Here is a 22670-nt window from a genome sequence, read left to right as displayed (position 1 = left end):
TCGGATGCTTCCGGATTATCAACGACCAAAGGGGCAGCAAATTTTTCGACCGCCCCGGGCGCCACAAACAGTTGCTACGCCACTGGGGTTAGGGCTAGGGTTAGGGGTGTGTTGGGGTTAGGGTTGGAGTTATAATTGGGGCTTTCCACTGTTTGGGCACATCAGGTGCTCTCCAAACGCAACATGGCATCTGATCTCAATTCCAGCCAATTCTGTGTTGAAAAAGTCAAATGGTGCTCCTTCCCTTCCAAGCTCTGTCATGCGCCCATACAGTGTTTTACCCCCACATATGGGGTATCAGCCTACTCAGGACAAATTGCAAAACAACTTTTGGGGTCCAATTTCTCCTGTTACCCTTAGGAAAATAAAAAATTGGGGGCAAGAATATGATTTTTGTGGAAAAAAATGATTTTTTTATTTTCACGCCCGGGCGTTATAAACTTCTGTGAAGCCCTTGGTTCAAAGTGCTCACCACACATCTAGATAAGTTCCTTAGGGGGTCTAGTTTCCAAAATGGTGTCATTTGTGGCGGGGTTTCCACTGTTTAAGTACATTAGGGGCTCTCCAAATGCAACATGACACCCGCAGACCATTCTATCAAAGTCTGCATTCCAAAATGTCACTACTTCCCTTCCGAGCCCTGACGTGTGCCCATACAGTAGTTTTCTCTCACATATGGGGTATCAGCGTACTAAGGACAAATTGGACAACAACTTTTGGGGTCCAATTTCTCCTGGTACCCTTGGGAAAATAAAAAAATTGGTGACTAAAAGATCATGTTTGTGGAAAAAATACGATTTTTTTATTTTCACGCCCGGGCGTTATAAACTTCTGTGAAGCACGGGTGGGTTCAAAGTGCTCACCACACATCTAGATAAGTTCCTTGGGGGGGGTCTAGTTTCCAAAATGCTGTCAGTTGTTGGGGGTTTTCACTGTTTTGGTACATCAGGGGTTTTCCAATCGCGACATGGCCTTCGATCTGAATTCCAGCCAATTTTGCTTTGAAAAAGTCAAACGGCGCTCCTTCCCTTCTGAGCTCTGCCATGCGCCGAAACAGTGGTTCCCCCCCACATATCAGGTATCAGCTTACTCAGGACAAATTGCACAATAACTTTGGCAGTCCAATTTCTCCTGTTACCCTTGGTAAAATAAAAAAAATTGAATCTGAAGTATTTTTTTTGAAAAAAAATAAGTGAAATGTTCATTTTTTTTTTTTTTAAATATTCAAAAAATTCCTGTGACGCACCTGAAGGGTTAATAAACTTGTTGAATGTGGTTTTGAGCACCTTAAGGGGTGCAGTTTTTAGAATGGTGTCACTTTTGGGTATTTTCTATCATATAGACCCCTCAAAGTGGCTTCAAATGTGATGTAGTCCGTAAAAATAAAATGGTGTTGCAAAAATGAGAAATCGCTGGTCAACTTTTAACCCTTATAACTTTCTAACAAAAAAAATTTTGGTTCCAAAATTGTGCTGATGTAAAGTAAACATGTTGTAAATTTTGTGTGCCGTATCACTGTGATTTAAGGGCATAAAAATTCAAAGTTGGAAAATTGCGAAATTTTAAAAATTTTCGCCAAATTTCCGTTTTTTTCACAAATAAATGCAAGTTAATTGATTGAAATTTTACCACTAACATGAAGTACAATATGTCACGAGAAAACAGTGTCAGAATCACCAGGATCCATGGAAGCATTTCAGAGTTATTACCTCATAAAGGGACAGTGGTCAGAATTGTAAAAATTGGCCTGGTCATGAACGTGCAAACCACCCTTGGGGGTTAAGGGGTTAAACATGCAGCGTTACCACATAAAGCAAACAAAGTTTCTTACTGACCCCGGTCAGCGTTACTCACAGTTTATCCCTCACGGGTTATCAGGGAAGCAGCCGCACTGGGTTCACTGTTCCAGAGAGTACCTTGCTCACTAGGCCGTCCACAGTTGCAGACCCACAGCCGGGCAGTAGCTCCCCTACACAGAGCCGTCACAGACTCTACCAGGTCTGGGCCTTTCCATGTGCTTTTCGGAATTTCATTCCCAGACACTTCCAACACACACAGGCCTTCCGGGACCTTCCACTCTGACCACTCAGGATCAAAACACACAACACCATGTGACCAGACCTCAGACACAATAGTACGTACCCACACCCACAAGTGAGCTATGGATCACATGGTCATGACCTCACTACAGGTCCTTTTTCATAAAGCCTGTATATGTGTGGCTGTATCTTGGGCGTTCAGACACACGCCCACATGCAAATTATGCGTAGCATTTACAGCGCCCCCTAGCTTTAACAGAGGTTACCGTACCACATCCTTTACAGAGATCTGCATTATTCTGATGAACGTCATGTCTGATCGAAGCGTTAATAAAACTGATTGATAACTTGCAACTAACTATTCAGTTAATTTTTTTCAAAAGTGGTAGTATAATTCTGTAATTTGTATTTGTAGTATGATCTCATATCCTTGCACCCTTTTATTGCTAAAAGTAGAGTAATCTGTTGCTATAACTTCTTTTGGGGACTTTTTTGCGGTCATGCCGTATTCCTGGTGGTCCAGAACCTCAGAAACAACCTATCTGCAGCTTTAGCCATGTTTCTACCATCACTAGCATTTGGGGCACATACCCATTGTTTTATGGCTCCTGCTTCTTTGCCTGAAGAATAGAAATACTCAGAGAGGCATATGCCTTCACCAGTGAGCCTTAACACCCTCCTCACCTTGTGGAGTTTGCTTCAAAGTGGTCCACATTTCTTTCTGTGAATGCTTAGGTAGCTCACCTTTCCAAGGTCACTGCATTGGTTCTTCTGACGTGGCGTCCCACAATGACCCCATAGCTAAGATTGATTCCCCTCAAGCGCAGCTTTTTCTAACACTTTTTTTGCCGCTTTTTGGGTCAGCAAGGCATGCAGTGTCTGTTATAAACCACATCATCAGGGTTTATCTTTCGGTCGGCTCGGACAGACGTTCTCTATGTCTCATCTCTATTAATACATGCCTCAAAATTCCCTTTCAAAGTTTACCTTCAGCGTAATTGGGACCCCGCACCAGAGCCGATTCTGTAGCAGTTTGGCATTCTATTTGGTTCAGATCCTGATCTGCTGACCCAGCATTCAAAATAGTCTTTATAGGGTTCTGCTTCTCTGGAAACATTCTCTCTGGGAATTGTCAAAATGAAATCAAGGATGCTACTAGAGGCTAGAGTACTCAGCTTCCCCAGAATTGTAGACGCTCAGAGTTTTCTAGATACTCCCTGAGGATTTGCTGTTTTTTTTTTCATTGGTGTAATAGGAAGACTCTATCCTTCAGCCGCAGGGGGCACTGATTCAAACCTAAACCTTCCTTCCATGTCCATCCCAAGACTGCGATACTCAACTTTCAGGTCTTTTTTCTGCATGAAGGTCTTTTCCCACTCAACTTGCTTTCTTGGGTGGTGGGATACCTGCTGTTACAGAGATCTGGATGGCTTATGTGGGGGACTCTTGGATCAGGGAGGTAGTTTTCTTTACAAGACCAAATTGACCTCCCTTAGCATGAAAGATTATTCTTTCATCCACCCCAAAGACTCAATCTCATCCATCTGCATTCTCCATCTTCAGCTACAGGGGGCCATTATTCCACTTCCAGACATGTAACCGTTCCAGGAGTACTACTACAACCTGATCACAGGACACAGAGAGTGGTGTGGTCAAACTAATTCTAGATCTGAAGAGATTCACCGGATTTATGTAGGACTGAAAATTTCACATGGATTCCTCTCTGTCTGTAGTTAAGTCACTGAAATTAGAATTTCTTTGTTCAGTAGTCATTTGTGATGCATATCTTCACATCGCTTCCCATGAGTATTTTCTTTGCTTTGCTGGCTGTTCTCTTCATTTTCCAGTTTGTTGCTCTCCCCCTTGGACTACAGACAGCTTGTTGAGTCTTCAGCAAGGTGCTCACCCCCCAAAAGCACTCTTTCGGGCCAGAGGAGGAATGGCAGTCATACTTTAACTCAATTATCTCTTGGTGAAAATTTGTTCTGCCCCCAGATCACTTTGTATTGATTCCTTGTAGTGTTCTAATGGGGATCGTCAACACTGATGTCTTGTCTGGCAGGTCCTTCCTTCCTTTTTAATGGCAAGTGTGTCTGACCGATGCCAGTCTCTCAGGCTGGGGAGCAGTGTTTAACCGTCCCTTCAATCAGGGTTTCTGGAGGAAACCTGCTAGGACTGAGTACTGTTTCTATCTCTCTGCCATTGCTTCTCCCTTCTCAGTTACTGTCTTTTTAACCTTCGCCACGGCAGCACCCACTGGAGAGAGGGATCTGCCCATAGGAACAGGAAACCTGCAGAGATAAAAGAGGGCGGTCCGCCTCTCCTCAGTTGGTTTCCTGTTCCTATGGGAAACCGCAGGATTCTTCTACAGACATACCTGGGCCAAGGAACCGCCTGTGAATTCTCTGTGGGAACGGCAGGGGTTCCGGTCCAGAAGCAGCGACGGGGGAGTGCTGTAATCCGGCTCCCTCCTCGTCCCCAGCTGCAGCAGCGTTGGCAGAAACAACGGGTCCGGGTGAGGCCGGGGTTTCCTTGCACATACACATGCCACCGGGGTCTGGAGATGGCCGTCCCGGTCCGTGTGGGAGCACGGGACCGGAGGGAAGAGATGCAGCCTCCGTTTCCCCATGGCTTCAGCGCCCAGATGGAGGACGCACATGCAGCGCCGATACTGGAAGTGGTAAGGGGGAACTTCCGGGTCACCAGAAGATCCCCAGCGGCGGGGCGCATGCGCGGTCTCAGGAGCATCGCATGAAAAGCCCTCCCCGCCCCCTCACCGCAAAAGCTGCAGGGAAAAAGAAAAAAAGAGGCGATATTCAGCAGCGCGGCCCGGCGGCTGTATACCAGGCTGAGCACGCGCAAATTAGCCGTGCCTACCCTGAGGAGGCGCTCCCGGGGGGGGGGGGGGGAAGGTACCGGCAAAATGGTGGAGTTCATAAAAAAAACGTGCTGCAGGGGGTTCAGCGTGCAAGCGTGTCTTCCCCAGGACAGAGCACGCATCCCCCGGCAGGTGACACGGCGGCATCCAAGGACCACTCGGGCAGAGGTTCCTCGGACAGAAGCCACGCCAACAAGCCCCCATCTCAGCCTCCTGATCCGGTACCTGCAGCTTCTCTAGGTGAGTGGACGACTCTCTGCCTATAAATACTTCTCTCTCTCTTCCCCTCTCCCTCTTCTCTTCGCTACGTCTCCTCTTCGCTACGTCTCCTCCCTCAGGCAAAGAAAAATCAAAAAATAAAGAATGTGCTCTTTGTAGACATCTTCTACCGGACACTTACACCAAAACGCTATGTAAAAAATGCATTAATGAGACTGCGAAACAGGCATCAGTGTCAGCCACAGACATAAGAGCCATAATAAGGGAAGCATTACAGGCCCTAACCCAGTCTAGTAGTACACCTACACCTACTAAGACTAAGAAACCGACTGTGGCCAGCTCAGACTCTGATGAGGACGAGGTTGTGATCTATGATGGCTCCAACGCATCCAGATAGTCATCCTCCTCAGATATGGAGGGGCGTTCGTGTTAGAGAACATGGACAACTTAGTTAAGTCCGTGAGAAACACCATGGGGTGCACAGAGACATGGGAGCCGCAAACAACGCAAGAAATAATGTTTGCAGGAATAACTGATAGGAAGACAAGAGCCTTCCCTATACCAGCCATAAAAGCCCTGGTTAAGAAAGAATGGGAGAAACAGGAAACGGAGAGGTTATCTCCCCTCGGCCTCAGAGAAGGTACCCCTTCATTGACGAGGAGTTGTTAACGTAGTCTAAGGTCCCGAAAGTGGACGCTGCGGTCGCCTCTACCTCAAAACAATCAGCCTTACAGGTGGAGTACGCAGGCGTACTAAAAGATCCACTTGACCGTAAAGCCGATGCCTTGCTGAAAAGGGCATGGGAGTCAGCTACCGGCATATTTAAGCCAGCATTAGCCTGCACGTGCACGGCCCGTTCTATGCTGGTCTGGATTGATCAACTAGACCAGCAAATAGATCAAAAGACCTCCAGAGACAAATTACAACCCGCTATTCCCTTGATCCGTGGTGCGGCCTGCGTTTATAGCGGACGCTTCTGCTGACTCGTTACACTTGGCAACCAAGACAGCAGGCTTGCTTAATAACGCCAGGCGTAATCTGTGGCTTAAAAGCTGGAGAGGCGATACCCAATCCAAGGCAAAGCTCTGTGCCATCCCTTGTGAGGGTGAGTTTCTGTTCGGGAAAACCTTAGATGAGATCCTCACCAAGGCGAAAGAAAGGAAAAAGGGCTTCCCTAACCCCTCTCTCCCATTTTATAGGATGGCTTTTAGGGAGACAGCCATTTGGCAGAGGAAGGCCAGCGGAAAACCAGAATCGTTGGGCCACAAAGGAGGACAAGAACAAAGGTGTCATATTTAAGGGATCCTCCTTCCGTAGAGACAGAAACTAAAGAGCCAGTCTCTCCAGTAGGAGGGAGACTAAAATTTTTCCTCCCAGAATGGGAAAAAAATCACAGCCAGTTCTTGGGTACTGGACATTGTTAGGAATGGGCTAAAGATAGAGTTCCGTCATGTCCCCCATAACTCGTTTATTATAACATCTCTCAACTCGCCAATCCAACAGCAGGCCCTGGAAGTTCAGATTCTAAGCTTGTTGGACAAAAACGTATTGGTCCATGTGCCTAAAGGGCAGGGAGGGAGAGAATTTTTCTCCCTTCTTTTTCACCGATTTAAGATGGAGTCTATTAGATCTACAATTAAGCTTCTCTTCCCGGGGGGCGTGGCCTGAGCGGCATGTGAGGAGGACATGTGCCCGCTGAGCTCCCGCATATTCCTGCTCTATTCAGCCGTTTCGTCCCCACAGCACGGCTAGTATAACCCCTGGAGGCTGCACCGGAGTCGGTGGATACCGCGGGGCACCGGAGATCGCTGCTTCACCCCAGGATATGGGGAAAAGAGGTCAGAGAAGGGTGGCAGGAGAGGCCGGAGCGGGGAGCCAAGATGGCGCCGCCGCCTCAGCGCGCGCTTTGGAGGCGGCCGCAGAAGACAGCGCGGCTAGGAACAGGGCAGTGGCGGCCAGGCTGCAGCGCTTTGCCCGCACGGCTGAGGCAGAACAGGAGTCTCTTCAGGACTCTGATTTGGACCAGGAGACTGTGGCAGAGGACATGAGCCCGGGAATGGGGGAGGAGGAGGAGGCTGCCCATTCCAGAGAGCAGGGGGGAAGGGAGCTGAGCCTAGCTGGAGTGATCTGGTGGAAAGAAATAAACAGCACCTCACAGCCTTGCAATTACAAGTTCCAGACGAGCCCACCAACAAAGATGTATTGCTGGCAGCGGTGCACTGTGGGACTGCGATTTCACATGTCCTGACGCAATTGGGCTTTCTGCAGGAGTCCATGCAGACTGTGCGACATGACCTGCACAGTGTTAGAGACAGAACAAGCCAGCTGGAAAAGCGTATGGGTGCTGTGGAGAATTCTGCCTCTGACTCAGGACAGCATTGTACAGAGCTCAAGAAGGATATGGCAGCTGTCTGGGCTAAAACTGATGACCTTGAAAATAGATCCAGACGGAATAATGTTCGTATTGTGGGCATGCCAGAGCGTTGTGAGGGAAAGAATCCTACTGCCTTCATTGAAACATGGCTTAAAGAAACAGTGGGTGAGGACAATCTAACACACCTATATGCAGTGGAAAGAGCACATAGAGTCCCGACTCGGCCCCCCCTCCCTGGTCATCCACCAAGACCTGTGCTGGCTAAAATCCTCCATTACAGGGACAGAGACGCTATCCTTAGATACTCGAGAGAACACCCTGACCTTACAATGGAGGGATCCAGAGTCTCCTTTTACCCGGACTTTTCGCCGGAAGTTCAGAAGATGAGAGCGAAGTTCATAGACATCAAGAAGCGTCTGAGAGCCTGTGGCGTCAAGTACTCCATGTTTTTCCCGGCTAAATTGCGTGTTGAGGCCTGGAATAAAAGCCACTTTTTTCTGGACCCCAGGGAAGCTGTGGATTGGTTGGACCTTAACGAGCGACAATTGAGGAAGGAGAGGGAGGAGCAGGAATGTGGCTGATGGTTTCTCGACCTGCTTAGTTGTTATGGAGTCATGCGGTTCGAGTCTGCGGTCCTGATGCAATGGACTGCCTAAGAAGTTATATTTCTATTTATTCTTTTATTATTCTGTTATATGCTGTTCTTTTTTTTTTTCAGAATTTGTGGTCCTTGTGGGGCCTTAATCTGAATACGGATAAGGGAAAATGCAAAGTGCTGTGGGGTTGTATCCTGTCAAATGCGGGTAGTGAACAGGAATTGAAGCGCCTGCTGAATGGGGTGGAAGGGTTCGACAGTACCCTTACTTGTTGCACCCTTGGTTCAGCCCAAGGAATTGTTGGAGGGTGTTTTTTGGGGGGAGGGGGGAGGGATTGGGTTCAAAATGTCCTTTGGCATACTTGTACATTTCAATATTGGCTATGGTACGGCCGGGGGGGAGATGGTAGGCAATATGCTATGGTACGATAATGGCTGATCTTAAGATACTTAGTTGGAATATCAGGGGGTTGAAGTCGCCAGTAAAACAACAGGCCATATTCTCCTTCATAGCGGACCAGAAGCCGGCGGTTGTTTGTTTGCAGGAGACGCATCTCACACAGGAGACGCTGGGAATCCTGGATAAGAGATGGGTACAGGCGGGCTTTCACTCTACTCACTCTCAATACTCTAGGGGGGTTAGTATATTGATTCACTCCAGGACTCAATTTAAGTGCCACCGAGTGGTGGTGGACACAGAGGGGCAATTCGTCCTTTTATCTTGTACAATCTTTTCCACCCCACTGGTGTTGACATCTATATATATACCCCCGCCTTATAGCAGTAGAGTTATCTATAAAGTTCTGGCCATTCTGAGAGATTTTCCGGGGGTTCCGCATTTGATGGTGGGAGATTTTAATAATATTCTGGATTCACATTGGGACAGGTAGCCATGAACCTCTGAGGCTGGGAGGTAATCTTACGCCATTTGGGGTTCTCGTGCGGGAGATAGCTTTGACCGACTTGTGGAGATGCCGTAACCCTGGCGTCCGTCAATTCTCGTGCTTCTCCTCTACTCACTCTTCCCTGTCTCGCATTGATCTGGCCCTGGGTGATGATCTTATGCTGGGTAAAACTTTAGAGGTTAAATATTTGGCGCGAACGGTATCTGATCATTCGCCTGTTTCAGTCATGCTTGGGGGGGTGGGAACGGGAGGAATGATAGACCTCTCTGGCGCCTTAACCCGTTTTGGCTGCAGCTAATCGATAAGAATGGCGGCTTTATCCCTGAGTTGCAGGAATATCTTAATCTTAATAGAGGCTCGGCTTCTATTGGGATCGTCTGGGAGGCCTTAAAGGCGTACTTAAGGGGAATGTACATATGAGAGATTTCTAAAATAAAGACCACCTCCAGGGCAAAATCACAACTTGTATTTAGGGAACTGGAGGATGCGGAAAGGGCCCTTGCAACGCAGAGCACACCTGCTACTCGGAAGTGATTGGGGGAGGCGCAGTCAAAGGTGACCAAACGGACATTAGAGGCGGCGGCGCAAAAACGGCTGTTTCAATCTACTCAATATTTTGAGAGTGCGGAAAGTGTGGGGCATTTGCTTTCTGTCGTGACATCGGCACAGAGAGGGTCGGCGGCTATAGCGGGTCTTCAGGATGTGAATGGGCGACTGCTCACTGACGCACCGGGGATTTTAAAAATTCTAGAGATCTTTTATGCTGACTTGTATTCCTCACATGCTAGGGCCCCGACAGAGGACGTTGTTTCCTTTTTGGAGGCTGCCAATCTCCCAAGGTTGACTCCTGAGGACAGACGCTCTCTAGATAGACCTCTAAGTCTGGACGAGTTGGAGGAGGCTCTGGGAACCATGTCCAATGGTAAGGCACCTGGGGTAGATGGGTTGCCAGCTGAGGTATACAAGCGGTATAGAACGGTATTGCTCCCTGCTCTATTGACAGTGTTTAATGATAGTCTGGAACGGGGTGTTCTCCCACCGTCTATGCGAGAAGCTGTCATTGCCGTGCTGTTGAAAAAGGATAAGGACCCAACTCTGCCTGCGTCGTATAGGCCCATCTCCCTGTTGACGCTAGACATTAAACTTTTAGCGAAGGTCCTGGCCATTCGACTCTCAAAGGTAGTAGCTGTGTTAATACACCCTGACCAGACGGGGTTTATGCCCAACAAATTGACGGCTATGAATATTAGGAGATTATATCTGAATATGCAGGTGAGGCCTGATAATGCCGGGAAGAGGGTGGTTCTGTCCCTAGACGCCGCTAAGGCATTTGATAGTCCCACTCCACACTATCTATGGGCGACGCTTCACTGTATGGGCTTTGGCCCGGGCTTTATTGGCTAGGTCAGGCTCTTATACTCGGAGCCGAGCGCTCGGCTGAGGGCTAATGGTACGTTGTCTAATCCTTTTTCGCTTCATAGAGGAACAAGGCAGGGATGTCCATTATCCCCGCTGCTGTTTGCTCTCGCGGTGGAGCCATTGGCTTCCAGGATAAGATTGGATACTGGCATAGAGGGATTCCGGTATGGGGAGCATGAGGAGAAGGTAGCACTATATGCGGATGACTTGTTGTTATTTTTAGCGGATGCGGACAGATCATTACAAAACACGATGACACTTCTTGGGGTATTTGGGAAGGTCTCGGGTCTGGTTATTAACTGGGAGAAGTTTGCGCTCCTCCCATTGGACTCAAGCTCCTGCGATGTGGTAGGTGTGCCGGTTGCAACGTCCCTTCAATATTTGGGCATAAAAATATCCAATAAGCTGACAGACTATGAGAGTCTAAATCTCGTCCCGTTGTTGGACAGGATCAAACAGAAGGTTAAGGCCTGGGCAAAGTTACACCTCTCTGTAGTGGGAAGAGTGAATCTGTTGAAGATGGTAGTTATGCCGCAACTCTTATATGTCCTTCATAATTCCCCTGTCTGGCTTCCTCAGAACAGGTTTCATAAAATTAATATGATTTTTAGAGAGCTCATCTGGCTAAAACAAGGCGCGAGAATTAAACTTGAACACTTGCAAAAACCTAAGGATGAGGGGGGACTTGCGTTGCCCAACCCATGGCTTTATTTTTTGTCTTCCCAGTGCCAGCATGTAGCAGGAGGGATGGAGGGCGAGTTGGCGGATTTGGTGGGAGGTCAGAAGATCCTTCAATTTCTAGTGGGACGGGGATCACTGGTGTCGAGTCTGGAGTCGGGTAGATTTCGATCCCTTGCATTCAGGTTTCCTACGGTGCTTCTAATGGTGAGAGTATGGGATAAGCTGAGGCAGCTGAGAGGAATACGCGGTCTTATAAAGTACTCCCCCATATGGGACAATCAGCATTTGCCATGTATGAAAACGCTCAGAGGCTTTGCTCACTGGAGGCGGATTGGCATATGGTGGGTGTCGCAGCTGGTGGAGGGAGGGGTTTTTAAAACTTTCGAGCAATTGGGACGGGAATTTCCCCTCCAACGCTCTATGTTTTATCAATATTTGCAGCTGCGTCACGCGTATATGGTGCAGAGCAAAAAAGTTGATCTAACCATACACCATGACGTCCTTATCCATAGGCTCGGTATGCAAGGGTCCACCAGAGGACTGATTTCAATGGTGTATGGTGGCTTACTTGGACAGGTCCTGTCAAGGCATCCCATTGGCGCACTGATAAAGTGGGAACAACAGCTGGATACGATATCAGTGCAGCAGTGGGACTCGATTCTACAGATGATTCCCAGATTGTCTCTTAGTGAGCCTGGCCGCCTGTCTCAGCTATATGTCCTCTATAGGACATACAGGTCTCCCGAATGGTTGTTCAATAGAGGGTTGCGGTCGGATTCGAGGTGCCCCAAGTGCACGACAGATAATGCGGACATTTTGCACATGATGTGGACATGTTCTTGCCTGCAGATATTTTGGATCGTGGTCCTTGGCCTTATACACTTGGTCACGGGACAGGATATTCCCAGGGACCCAGTGATTTGTGTTCTGGGTTATGTTGATGAGGTGGGAGGGGATCAATATCTTAAAATTGCTGTGGCCAGAATGCTATTTGTGGCCCGAAAGCTGATAGCTTATCACTGGATTTCTGACAAAATCCCCTCAAGAAAAGAATATATTAATAGGTTGAACCAAATATTATATAGGGAAAAGTCTGTGTACCTTAGGAGAGGTGTGCCGCATATTTTTGGGAAAATATGGGAGGGATGGTTGAAGATTCCCAGCCTGGCTGCCTCGAATCTTCTGGATTAGTGGGTGGGCTCTGGAGGTGGTCTCCTGTCGGTTGTTACTTGCCTTTTCTCAAGTGATTTGGTTGTGTGATACAATTGGGTTTATTCGCTATGTACCAGTCCATGCCATTGGACAAAGGGAGGGGGGTGTTATGGGGGAAGGGAATGTTTGACAACATGTTGTAAGTTGTACATGCCTGTCATTTCCAAAACTTTTAATAAAAACTATCTGATTAAAAAAAAGAAAGCTTCTCTTCCCCAATTGTATGATGGCGGGCTTAGATCTAAAGGATGCTTATTATCCTCTTCCCATGCATTACTGGTATCAGAAATACTTCAGAGTGGCGATCTCCCTCGATGGCATCATACACCATCTCCAGTTCACAGCTATGCCATTCGGCCTCTCCATCGCACCACAAGTCTTTACAAAGGTGATGCTGGATGTAATGGCCTTCCTACGCCAGAAAGACACCTTGATAATACCCTATCTGGACAACTTTTTAATAGGGAACTTGACTCGACAAAGTAATAGACGAGTTGCTGACGCAATCTTATCCCTACAGGCTCTAGGTTGGATAATAAACTTCAAGAAGTCCAGAGTCGAGCCACAACCCCTCCAGTCCTTCCTAGGTTTTCAACTAGACTCCATAAACCAAAAATGTCTGCTACCACAGGTAAAGATTGCAATGATAAAAACAAAGATCACATTAGCAATGGACAAACCATGCATGTTCTTGAGGGAAGCAATGTCCCTCTTAGGGTCCCTTACCTCCTGCATCCCAGCGGTTCAGTGAGCCCAGTTCCAAACCAGGGAACTGCAACACCAAATTCTCCTAGAGGAGGCTTGTGTCCGAGGGAATTTGGCAAAGAAAATCACCTTATCCCAAACAGTCCTAACTTCCCTAGCATGGTGGTTAGATGACAGTAATCTCTCGGGAGGAGTACCATATAGTTACTACTGATGCCAGCCCTACAGGATGGGGGGCCCATATGGGAGGGACCTTCTGCCAAGGCCGGTGGGATATAAGTGAGAGACAAGATTACTCAAACTTAAAAGAGCTGAATGTGGTTGGTCATGCGTTATATCACTTCTTTCCACAGCTACAAGGGGAACACGTGAGAATCCTTTCAGACAACACCACAGTGGTAGCATATCTGAACAAGGAAGGCGGAACTCGATCGGACAGCCTAATGTCGTCCGCAAGAAAAATCTTATCCTTAGCCGAAAAGCAATTTTTGTCTCTCTCTGCTCTCCAGATGAGAGAGACAATTCGGAAGCAGACTTCCTAAGTCTCCACACGTTACGGCAAGGAGAATGGTGCCTGAGCCGTCAAATCTTCCAACACATAGTGTCACTGTGGGGTCTAACCCAGATAGATCTCTTCGCCACCAAACAAAACAGACAGGTGCGAAGGTCCGCCTCCTTTAACGTGACAGACTGTCCGGAAATTCTGGATGCCCTCCAAGCCCCGTGGCAGTTCAGACTGGCATATGCCTTTCCCCAATCATACTACTGCCGCCCAATCATACTACTGCCGCAGGTCATCTGGAAGATCAGGGCAGAAAAAGCGAGAATAATCTTAATAGCGCCATTTTGGCCCAGGAGGCCATGGTTTTCATGCCTACAAGCAATGTCAGTGACAGACCCTTGGGTGCTCCCCTCAACCTCCAAGCTCCTCTCTCAGGGGCCATTCTTCCATCCTCAAGTGGACAATCTCCACTTGACGGCTTGAAACTTGAGAGGGAAATGTTGAGAGCAAGAGGGTTCACGGAGGGGCTAGTCAATACCCTCCTACAGAGCCGAAAACTGGCTACTACAAAGATTTATACCAGGGTATGGAGAAAGTTCCTAGAGTTCCACACAACTCTTGACTCCAGAGAAATCCCGATAACACCCATTCTAGGACTTCTACAAAAAGGGAAAGATCTAGGGCTATCTGTCAACACACTAAAAGTTCAAGCGTCTGCTCTAGGGGCCCTCTATAGTGATAACGTGGCAGGCAATAGATGGATAGCCAGATTCAGCTCTGCCTGTGAACGGAGTGAACCAGTACACATACCCAAAGAGCCCACCTGGGACTTGAATCTGGTACTAGATGCCCTAACACGCTCCGCATTTGCACCGTTAGACTCCATATCCCTTAAGCACCTATATCTTAAGACGGTACTGCTAGTGGCACTAACTTCAGCCATAAGGGTCAGCGACATACAGGCACATTCAATAGACCCTCCTTTCCTATTAACATTCCAGAATCAGTTGATATTAAAACCAGACCCCTCATATCTGCCAGAAGTAGCGGGGAAATTTCATAGGTCGCAAGAGATCCACCTCCCTTCCTTTTTCAGTAACCCTTCTACTCCAGAGGAAGAAAAATTCCATACACTAGACGTTAGAAGAGCAGTATTACAATACATCGAGAGGTCTAGCAGCTGGAGGAAGAGTTTTTTTTCCTTCCAGGGCCATAAAAAAGGGATATGAATTCACAAGGAGGTACCCTGTCTCGGTGGATCAGGGACGCGATCTGTTTGGCATACTCCACGGGAAATGAAGATCCTCCGGAGGGTATCAGGGCACATTCCGCCAGAGCTATGGCATCCTCATGGGCAGAGAGGGGAGACGTCGCAATCGAGTCTATATGTAAGGCCGCAACTTGGTCGACGCCCTCTACCTTTTATAACCACTATAGGCTTGATTTATCATGCTCATCTGACCTAGCCTTTGGTAGAGCAGTCCTCAGCACGGTGGTCCCTCCCAGGTGAAGGTCTCTGAAAGTCTCTCCAGTGGGTGCTGTCGTGGCGAAGGGTAAAAAGCCGGATTATTTACCGGTAATGCTCTTTTAATGAGTCCACGACAGCACCCGCTCACTACCCTCCCTGGAAGTTAACATAATGTATATACACCTTCTTAGATATAAAACTGATAAGCTAAAATATTGAAATGGCCTAATAATTGGCGGTCTTCTGGGTACTCTGAAATCCAACTGAGAAGAGGCGGACCGCCCTCTTTTATCTCTGTAGGTTTCCTGTTCCTGTGGGCAGATCCCTCTCTCCAGTGTGTGCTGTCGTGGACTCATTAAAAGAGCATTACCGGTAAGTAATCCGGCTTATTCGTGTGCACACAGACAATTCGACCTCTGTCACATGCTTGAAAAAGATGGAAACCAGGAGTCCCTCAGTCAAGGAAGTTGCCAGAATTTTTCAGTACGTGGAGCAGCAAGCTCGTTGCTGTCCATATTTTTGTTATGGAAAACTGGACCGCTGACTGTCTGTCAAGAAACTCAAGCATAGTGTGATTTCATTCCAGACAGCTTTTCCATTGGTGAGGCACCCTTGATATGGACCTCTTTACTTCCTGTCTCACAAGATCAAAGTATGAGAGTGTTCTGGTTATCCTCATAACTGCAGACTGGCCTCACCAGGTATGGTGCACCAACCTTCTTCAGGCTGTCACAGATGTCGTGACATTCTTTCACAAGAGTCTCTATTCCACTCCATTTTACCTCAGCTGTGTTTAATGGCTTGGCTGTTGAAACCGTGGTTCTGAGGTCGTAAGGGTTTGTCTTGGTTGTTCAGACCATGCTGAAGTCTCACGTGCCACAATCTGCCAATGTTCACCACCATACCTGAATCATAGAATCGTAGAGTTGGAAGGGACCTCCTGGGCCATCTGGTCCAACCCCCTGCTCAATGCAGGATTCACGAAATCATTCCAGACAGATGTCTGTCCAGCCTCTGTTTGAAGACTTCTATTGAAGGAGAACTCACCACCTCTCGTGTCAGCCTGTTCCACTCATTGATCACTCTACCACCACAAATTTTCTTTTTTTGGAGTACTCCTTTTTTGTCTTTTAGTTTTGATGAAGATGGCATTATGATGACCATAACTTTCATTCTTGGGTTGTGTGAGTTTGCTCCCCTTTCCTGCAGGGCTCAATTCTTTGTTCATCAGGACAAGGTGGTCATGTGCCCCATGCCATCTTCTCCTGTCTGAAGATTGTCACGGCCTCTCACAATTAAGGCATTGTCCTCCCTTCAGTTGCCCATCTCCTGCTCATCACTTTGAGTGTTATAATAATAATAATACATTTTATTTCTATAATGCCGACATATTCCGCAGCACTTTACATTTCAGAGGGGATTTGTACAGACAATAGACATTACAGCATAACAATAATCACTTAGATTATAACAAATACCAAGAGGAATGAAGGCCCTGCTCGCAAGCTGTGTTCTCTCCATCACCTGGTTAGAACCCTCTTTTGATTACAGAAACCTTTCTTCGCTGCAGTTTTCTTTTGTGATCCCTATTGCTAATAGGATCTTTTCTTTTGTGATCCCTCTTGCTAATAGGATCAAAAAGCCTGCAAGACACCTTGAAAATTTCTGTCCTTTAGGGTCAATAATCATTCCACAAGGATGATCAGGCATCATGAGTTTGCTGTAAAAGTATGCAAGTTTGCAACCTGTGCCTCCATCCACTCCTTTGTCAGTTTCTACAAAATCCACTCTGACATCTGCTGATTCAAGTTTAGGGCATATGGTACTGCAGGCTGCTATCTACTAAATGAGCCTATGGTCTCTTTTCCCACCTATTGGGTAACAAGGTCCTATGTCACATTAACAATAAAGAAAAAATCAGTTCGCTTGCGGAACAAGGATCCCTGATGCGTGGATAAAGCCTTATAATAATAATAATACATTTTATTTCTATAGCGCTGACATATTCCGCAGCACTTTACATTTTAGAGGGGACTTGTACAGACAATAGACATTACAGCATAACAATAGTCAGATCATAACAGATACCAAGAGGAATGAGGGCCCTGCTCTTGCAAGCTTACAATCTATGAGGAAAAAAGCGGAAACACGAAAGGTGGGTGGTAACAGTTGCCCTGATTGTATGGACCAGCCATAATAAGTGTGTAACAGTACGGATGCAGAGGGCTAAAGGATGCATAAAGCATGTGGGAACATGATGCGGGGAACGTGGTTATGGTAATACTTTTGGCTGTGCCACACAAGGATAGATTAGGTTAATATGTTGAGGCGATAGGTCAGTCTGAATAAATGCGTTTTCAGGGCACGCTTAAAATTGTGGGGATTGGGGACTAATCGTATTGACCTGGGAAGAGCATTCCAAAGAATTGGCGCAGCACGTGTATAGTCTTGAAGACGGGAGTGGGAGGTTCTGATTATTGAGGATGCTAACCTCAGGTCATCAGCAGAACGGAGGGCGCAGGTAGGGTGGTATACTGAAACAAGGGAGGAGATGTAGGGTGGTGCTGAGCCATGGAGGGCTTTGTGGGTGAGGGTAATAAGTTTGTACTGGATTCTGGAGTGGATGGGTAGCCAGTGTAATGACTGGCACAAGGTAGAGGCATCAGTGTAACGATTGGCGAGGAATATGATCCTGGCAGCTGCATTCAAGACAGATTGGAGGGGGGAGAGTTTGGTAAGAGGGAGACCGATTAAAAGGGAGTTACAATAGTCGAGACGAGAATGAATAAGAGAAACAGTAAGAGCTTTTGCAGAGTCAAAAGTAAGAAAAGGTCGAATTCTAGAAATGTTTTTGAGGTGCAGATAACAAGAGCGAGCCAGTGATCGGATGTGGGGGTCAAAGGAAAGCTCAGAGTCAAGTATGACCCCAAGACAGCGGGCATGTTGCTGGGGAGTAATAGTAGAACCACACACGGAAATGGCAATGTCAGGTATAGGTACATTAGTAGCGGGAGGAAACACAAGGAGTTCAGTCTTTGACAGGTTCAGTTTCAGATATTGTGAGGACATGATGTTAGACACAGCATTTAGACAATCGCCGGTGTTTTCTAGAAAGGCTGGCGTGATGTCAGGAGAAGAAGCGTATAATTGGATGTCGTCAGCATAGAGATGGTACTGGAAACCAAATCTACTGATTGTTTGACCAATAGGGGCAGTATACAATGAGAAGAGGAGGGGGCATTGGACTGATCCTTGAGGAACCCCAACAGTAAGGGGAAGATGAGAGGAGGAGGAGCCAACAAAAGATACAGTAAAGGAGCGGTCAGAGAGATAGGAGGAGAACCAGGAGAGAACGGTGTCCTTGAGGCCAATGGAACGGAGCATTGTGAGGAGGAGCTGATGATCCACAGTGTCGAATGCTGCAGAGAGATCGAAGAGAATTAGCATGGAGTAATGACCATTTGATTTAGCTGTTAGTAGATCATTAGAGACTTTAGTGAGGGCAGTTTCAGTAGAATGTAAAGAGCGGAAACCGGATTGGAGAGGGTCGAGAAGAGAGTTTTCTGAGAGATAGCGGATAAGACGGGAGTGGAACAGGCGTTCCAGGAGTTTAGAGATGAAGGGAAGATTAGGAACAGGTCTATAGTTAGCGGCACAGTTTTGGTCGAGGGATGGTTTTTTAAGTAGTGGATGTATGATGGCATGCTTAAATGAGGAGGGAAAGATACCAGAAGAGAGAGAGAGGTTAAATATTTTAGTTAGGTGAGGGGTGACAGCAGGGGAAAGGGTCTGGAGTAGATGTGACGGAAATGGGTCACTGGGGCAAGTGGTTGGGCGAGAAGATGCAAGGAGCCTGCTTACTTCTTCTGTGACTGGTTCAAAGTCAGAGAGTGAGCTAGATGCAGTGGGGGAGGGAGGACAGTGCATGGTATGAGGTGATTGGGAGATAATTTCCTGTCGGATCTGGTCAATTTTTTCTTTGAAGTAATTGGCCAGATCGTCAGCTTGAAGCTCCGTGGTAGGGTCCTGCACTCTTGGGTTGAGTAGAGAATGAAAAAGAGACGTTTCGGGTTATTGGACAGTGAGGTGATGAGGGTGTTGAAATAGGTTTGTTTTGAGAGATGAAGGGCAGTGTTGTATGTTCGAAGCATAAACTTATAATGGATGAAATCTTCGGGTAGGTTGGATTTTCTCCACAGACGTTCGGCGCACCTGGAGCACCGTTGCAGGAAATGTGTTTGCAGGGAGTGCCAGGGTTGTCGCCGTCTGTGTTGTGGTGTTCTATGTATAGGAGGAGCAAATTCATCCAGGGCACTTTGAAGTGTTTCATTGTAATGCTTCAATGCAGAATCAGGACATGAAAGGGAGGAGATAGGGGCCAATGAAGTGTGCAAGTTCTTCATAAGTTTCTGGGTGTTAATTGCCTGTATGTTTCTATAAATATGGGCAGTGGGGGTGACCTGAGCAGCCTGGCAGTTCTTGATAGAGAATGAAAGAAGGTTGTGGTCAGAGAGCGGGAGAGGCGAGTTTGCAAAATCATCCACTGCACAAAGCCGAGAGAAGACCAAGTCGAGGGAGTTCCCTTCTTTATGCGTTGGAGAATTAGTAAGCTGCAAAAGGCCAAACAAGGAGGTTAGAGATAAAAGGTGAGTAGCAGATGGGGAGAGTGGAAGAGCAATGGGGATGTTGAAATCGCCCATGATGAGGGTAGGGATGTCACAGGAGAGAAAATGTGGAAGCCAAGTGGCAAAATGATCCAGGAACTGATGGGAGGGGCCGGGAGGACGATACACCACCGCCACTCGCATGGAGAAGGGGGTGTAGAGTCTGATGGCATGGACCTCAAAAGAAGGAAAGACAAGTGAGGGTACTTGAGGGATAACCTGAAAGGTACATTTTGATGATAGGAGCAGACCAACGCCTCCACCCGCTCTATTGTCTGATCTTGGGGTATGAGAGAAATGTAGTCCCCCGTATGAAAGAGTACCAGCAGCGGTAGTGTCTGACTGCTGAATCCAGGTTTCAGTAAGAGCCAGGAGGTTAAGAGAATTAGAAAGAAAAAAGTCATGACTGAAGGAGAGTTTGTAGTATGACAAGAGTTCAATGGAGGAAACTGGAGAAATCCAGCAAAGGGGTCCTTAAAATAACATCTTTATTGAAGAGCCGTTAAAAAGCCAATGTGGCATGGCCTGACACAGTGTCCTTAATCTTTTGCATACCCATGTCAGAAACGTGTATGCTATTCCACATTGGCTTTTTAATGCCTCCTCACAAAGATGTTATTTTAAAGGACCCTTTTGCTTGATTTTGTTCATTCTTTTTATTTATGTTGCATTATTTTCCAACTAAACAAACTAGTTCCTGAATCCCGATAACTATGGTAGTGTGGTTGTTACTAGTCCCCTGTCCAGACTGCGGATTATCTGCATATTGGCTTAGGTAAGGTCCTAATTGTTAAAATATTTCTTACACAGAGAACTTTTTTTTTTCCTATAGATCACTCAATAATTGAATCCAAATATTGTCCTATGCTTAAAAAGATTTGTGTGAAGTGATCTGTCCTCTTTATTTTAGTACGAGTCTGTAGTTTACGGCATACGCTTGGGTGATGGAGATTTTTGTATTCCTGTTTTAATATTTTTTTACTTTTCTCCCTTTTTTGTTCCAATGCTGCAGGGCCAATTCCTTTATTCCCAGAACCATATGATGCTGATGGTTACAATCCAGAAGCCCCAAGCTTGACAAGCACGTCAAGGCCTGTGTACAGGCATCGCATGCATGCTCAACGATCGAATTTGATAGGCCTTACTTCTGGAGATATGGATTTACCACCAAGAGGTAGTATAAGAATCATATCTTGCTGACTGTAGACTGTGCTATTTTGCACTGGGTACTTTGGATACGAAATAACTTTCAAACTTAACACCCATTTAAATAAAAAGGGGCAGCCCAAAATTGCTGATGGGTGTTTTTTAAATACCATATTTGTCATACTATTAAGACGCACCAAACCGTAAGAAGCACCCCAGGTTTATACAACAGAAAATAGGAAAACATTTCTTTCCTGATAGCTTTATACTGTCAGGGAAGTTTTAATTATCACTAATTTTAATGTACTGGGATAGAACAGGGAGGCAATAAATCTGTTGTTATAATCTGTATTCTACAATGTATAATTGTGGTATACAGCACTGTTTAATAATGAGGTTCACTGCAGCAACTACTGCCTCCTTTTATTATAGCTGACAATCAATAAGATCCCCTACCTCTGGCCTATGATATGACATAAGGGGCTTTGGCTAGAATTTACCGAAGCTATATACTACCCTGTTACCTGCATACTGGGATTTTAGTGGCTCACAGTTGCAAAGCAAATAATAAAATTGATCAACATGGAACAGTGATCCAGTATGCCATACATTCAGGCTAAGTACTGACATGCCTTAGTATTAATTTTAAGCACAAAAAACTTTCAAAAAGATTTTCATTTTATATATATAATAAAAGCTGTATTTTAATTGCATACACGCACTCTCGCACTCTCACACTCTCGCGCTCTCTCATGCGCTCACACTCTCCCACTGCCTCACTCTCATGCGCTCACTCTCATGCGCTCTCACTCTCATGCGCTCACACTCTCACTCTCATGCGCTCTCACTCTCATGCGCTCACACTCTCACTCTCATGCGCTCACACTCTCACTCTCATGCGCTCACACTCTCACTCTCATGCGCTCACACTCTCACTCTCATGCGCTCACACTCTCTCATGCGCTCACACTCTCTCATGCGCTCACACTCTCTCATGCGCTCACACTCTCTCATGCGCTCACACTCTCATGCGCTCACACTCTCTCATGTGCTCACACTCTCTCATGCGCTCACACTCTCTCATGCGCTCACACTCACTCTCTCATGCGCTCACTCTCTCATGCGCTCACTCTCTCATGCGCTCACTCTCTCATGCGCTCACTCTCTCATGCGCTCACTCTCTCATGCGCTCACTCTCTCATGCGCTCACTCTCTCATGCGCTCACTCTCTCATGCGCTCACTCTCTCATGCGCTCACACTCTCATACGCTCACTCTCATACGCTCACTCTCATGCGCTCACGCTCACTCTCTCGCGCTCACGCTCACTCTCTCATGCGCTCACGCTCACTCTCTCGTGCGCTCACGCTCGCTCTCTCGTGCGCTCACGCTCGCTCTCTCGCGCGCTCACGCTCGCTCTCTCGCGCGCTCACGCTCGCTCTCTCGCGCGCTCACGCTCGCTCTCTCGCGCGCTCACGCTCGCTCTCTCTCGCGCTCACGCTCGCTCTCGCGCGCGCTCACGCTCGCTCTCTCGCGCGCTCACGCTCGCTCTCTCGCGCGCTCACGCTCGCTCTCGCGCGCTCACGCTCGCTCTCTCGCACGCTCGCTCTCTCTCGCGCTCACGCTCGCTCTCTCGCGCGCTCACGCTCCCTCTCTCGCGCGCTCACGCTCCCTCTCTCGCGCGCTCACGCTCCCTCTCTCGCGCGCTCACGCTCCCTCTCTCGCGCGCTCACGCTCCCTCTCTCGCGCGCTCACGCTCCCTCTCTCGCGCGCTCACGCTCACTCTCTCTCGCGCGCTCTCTCGCGCGCTCACGCTCGCTCTCTCGCGCGCTCTCTCGCGCGCTCACGCTCGCTCTCTCGCGCG

At 47.4% G+C, this 22670-nt stretch overlaps 1 protein-coding gene across 2 annotated transcripts in view; it reads left to right on the top strand.

The window, feature by feature from the left end:
• Positions 1 to 22670, top strand: part of RBM26 (RNA binding motif protein 26) — a 193445-nt gene that overhangs the window by 53633 nt on the left and 117142 nt on the right. For both annotated transcript variants that reach the window (XM_073580438.1, XM_073580437.1), the window contains exon 10: positions 20674 to 20835. In XM_073580438.1, the coding sequence (XP_073436539.1) occupies positions 20674 to 20835 (162 nt within the window). The remainder of the gene's footprint in view (positions 1 to 20673; positions 20836 to 22670) is intronic.

The sequence above is a fragment of the Dendrobates tinctorius genome, unplaced genomic scaffold (genome assembly GCF_039654945.1).
Source record: "Dendrobates tinctorius isolate UK_male_01 unplaced genomic scaffold, ASM3965494v1 ptg000064l, whole genome shotgun sequence".
NCBI classification, from domain to species: domain Eukaryota; kingdom Metazoa; phylum Chordata; class Amphibia; order Anura; family Dendrobatidae; genus Dendrobates; species Dendrobates tinctorius.
This window is presented reverse-complemented; position numbering and strand designations above follow the sequence as displayed.